Source organism: Triticum urartu, chromosome 7A, assembly GCF_056163025.1.
Source record: "Triticum urartu cultivar PI428250 chromosome 7A, HENAU_Tu73, whole genome shotgun sequence".
NCBI classification, from domain to species: domain Eukaryota; kingdom Viridiplantae; phylum Streptophyta; class Magnoliopsida; order Poales; family Poaceae; genus Triticum; species Triticum urartu.
The window spans coordinates 719858127-719861467 of record NC_141879.1 but is presented as its reverse complement, the minus strand read 5'-3'; the positions used below and the strand labels follow the sequence as shown (position 1 = coordinate 719861467).

Here is a 3341-nt window from a genome sequence, read left to right as displayed (position 1 = left end):
CTTCGGAACCCCATCCGGTAGACCGAAACCGTACCAGTTGTGCATGGTGTACGTGATCGCATGCATGCAAGTGCACCAAACTATGCACACATGTGGGCACGGGCAACGTAGGCCACCACGCAAGGTTGGTACGAAATCGGACACCAAACGAACGTTGCGTCACGTCCGGCCACTGTTTCAGGTCTTTTTCACCGGGAAAATTGTAGAAAATGCATCAACCGTCGGAAAAATATGCAAATTGGCGTGCGTGATGCCGATGGTGATGCCAGCGTGTGGAAAAAGTTTGGGGCCGGTTGGCGGAGTCGAAAGAAAAACGTACTTGGAACCCCCTCCGGTAGACCGAAACCATGCTGGTATCACATGGTGCACGTCATAGCATACATGCAAGTGCACCAAACTGTGCACACATGTGGGCACGGCCAACGTAGGCCACCACGCAAGGTTGGAATGAAATCAGACACCAAACCAATGTTGCGTCACCTCCGGCCATTGTTTCGGGGCTTTTTCATCAGGAAATTCGTAGAAAATGCATGGACCGTCGAAATAATATGCAAATTGGTGTGCGTGATGCCGACGGTGTTGCCGGCGTGTGGAAAAATTTTGGGGCCAGTTGGCGGAGTTGAAAAAGAAAAGTACTTCAAAACCCCCTCCGGTAGACCAAAACGGTGTTGGTTGCACATGGTGTACGTGATCGCATGCATGCAAGTGCACCAAACTATTCATCAAACAAGAAGGGATCATTTGCTACAACATGAGCAGCTTCTGCTGATTTTATGCTCACTTGACTGTACCGTTCTCTCTCCTCAGGCCCAGACCAACCCCAACCAAAAAGATCACTCTTGCGCTGCGCTGGCAACCCATCTCTCGCATCTTTCGACAATCGATGGAGGACACAACACTTTGGTATTTCAGACAATTTAAGATGATGCAGAACAAAGAGAATATGTTTGCAAGGCAGCCCTTTGCGAACCATCCAGCGACACGTGCATGATAAGGTTTCTTCTGAGTTACCTGGTTCATACACAACATTATACCTGAACTTGTGGTTATTATGCCATGTGACGATGAAGGTCTGGCACTCAATTCCCACCAGCGTCTCAAATATCTCCAGTTCTCCCATCTTCTTCATATCATTTTGCAGAATGTAGAAATTAGCAGGAGTGAATACTCTAGCAGCATGCTCCTCAATGTCCTTATATTCAGTAACCGCCGGTGGTACTTTCTGATTGGCCTCACAGTCATCATTCGCCTCGTTCTCATAGAGGCGTACTATGCAGTTCTCATAATGCACTATCAAATCAACAATGGTCATACCATAGTCGAGGTGAAGGTGAAGGGAGGAGTTGAGGCTTTCGCTCCTCTGGTTACTACGAATACCAAGAAAAAAGCCATCCGAAAGATATGATGCTGCCCACAGTCTCCTCTTCCTATACATCCTCCTCAACCACTCTTCAGTTTTATCCGTCTTCCATTTATTGACAAAGGCGGTCCATCTCTCCTCAAAGTTCTCTTCAGAGGTGGCATAGTACAGGAGGGATCTAAACTCATCCAGTGACTTGTAATGTAGGTGTCTCTGCATATTTTTCTCGATATGCCACGAGCAAATACGATGGAGCACATCTGAAAGGACACTCCGAATCGCTCGGAGCATTGCAGCGTCACCGTCTGTGATAATTGACTTTGGTTTCTGCTGACAGTTTGCCCTCATAAAAGTCTGGAGCAGCCACACATACGTCGCTTCGGTCTCGTCGGAAACAGTGGCGCACCCAAAAACTGTTGTGCAACGGTGGTTATTAACTCCGACGAAGGGGGCGAACGGCATACCATATCTGTTCAGCTTATACATGCTGTCAAACACGACCACATATCCGTAGTCCTGATAGTCCCTCCACGACTGTGCATCGCACCAGAACACACACTTCAACCGCCCTTCCTTATCTAGCTCATACTCGAAGAAGAAGTCTGGGTCCTTCTCCTTTCTGCTCCTCATAATGCCCACTGCTGTCTCAGCATCACCGTTTGCTATGAGCTTCATCTTCTCTCTGCAGCAAAGATTGTACACGTCCCGCCTAATAAGTCCGCATTTGTCGTATGAACCATACCTACTGATGAAGTTGTCCACAATTATATGCTTCCTGATTCCAGCCCCTTGCATAGCCTGTATCTCTGCCCTCGTGCCATCTCCAATCCGTCTGTGTGACCACAAAAAAGGAACCTCGTCGGGTCGAGCCATCGCGTGGTTGTGATCATCCACGAATGACGCGACGAACCAAACTCCTCGTACCCTGTCCAATTTCACCACCATCTGCGCACCGCACTCGCATCGAGTCTCGGGTCTAAGCCTGCGGGTGCGACCCTCCATGGTTATGAATTTCCTCTGCCTTCTCCCAGCCCTAGAGCAGACAAACCGCCTGAACCGTATTATTCCTGAAGCACCCTTCCCTCGTTTCACCTTCTCTCTCCTGATGCTGAACCCATGTTCTTTGGCGTGCTTGTTGTAGAATAAATATGCATCCCCTTGTGACCGAAAAGTCATAGCCATGACCATCCAATGTGTCTCCAACATTCGCTGCTGGTATTGAGCCTCCTCAATGTCCATCTCTGCTTCATCGTCACCACCATCGGGACCATCTGAACCCTCCTACAAAATTACATATGAAACTATGTCAGTTTTTATGATCTATTACAAACTACCGCGCGCGTTACAAAATGTTTGAACGAACCTGGCTCAAGTTATCGGCCCACGATTCCTCAAAATTATTTTGCTCATTCTCAACGTCCACATCTTCCTGTAAATTAAAAACATAGACAAATTATTACACATATGGTGCTCTGCCAATTGAAAACTGGAATCAAATAGACTTCACTTACGTTTTCACTGTCTGCACCATGTTCATTATTTGCAAAATCCTCTGAAGGTAAGATATCATATGATGACCATGAATCGTTATCACTGTTGTCATCTTCTTCATTACTAGGATCGTTATCGGTCCGACCGACATCATTTGTACCATTATCATCGGCCGTAAATGAGGTTTCTTCGTCCATTTAAACACACGTTACTACCAACACTGCACATCATTGAATTCTAAGTTCATGCACCGGGACATATAGATGAATAAATTGCAACATTTAACCTATGAGTATTTAAAATGATTTCTTTCTAAATCTAACTCATCTACTCGAGGGACAGAAATTCCACCTTGGCGCTCTTTAAAGTGTAAAGCCAGACAAACTACTTAGGCTCAGGCACATAACTCCGAGCCCCTGACAAAATGCAATGCAAGTAGTACCCACAGGAACTGATTCAACTATGTGATGAAGATACCCTACATGTGGTA

General features: G+C 46.5%; 1 protein-coding gene across 1 annotated transcript; it reads right to left on the bottom strand.

Annotated features, from left to right (window-relative positions):
* Nucleotides 1-715: 715 nt before the first annotated feature.
* LOC125551200 (protein FAR1-RELATED SEQUENCE 5-like) lies at nt 716-3048 on the bottom strand. Its single transcript, XM_087537902.1, has 3 exons — nt 2872-3048; nt 2724-2789; nt 716-2641 (listed from the first exon to the last, which is right to left on the bottom strand). Exons 1-3 carry the CDS (start codon nt 3046-3048, stop codon nt 716-718), a joined length of 2169 nt encoding a protein of 722 aa, XP_087394028.1.
* Nucleotides 3049-3341: the final 293 nt, after the last annotated feature.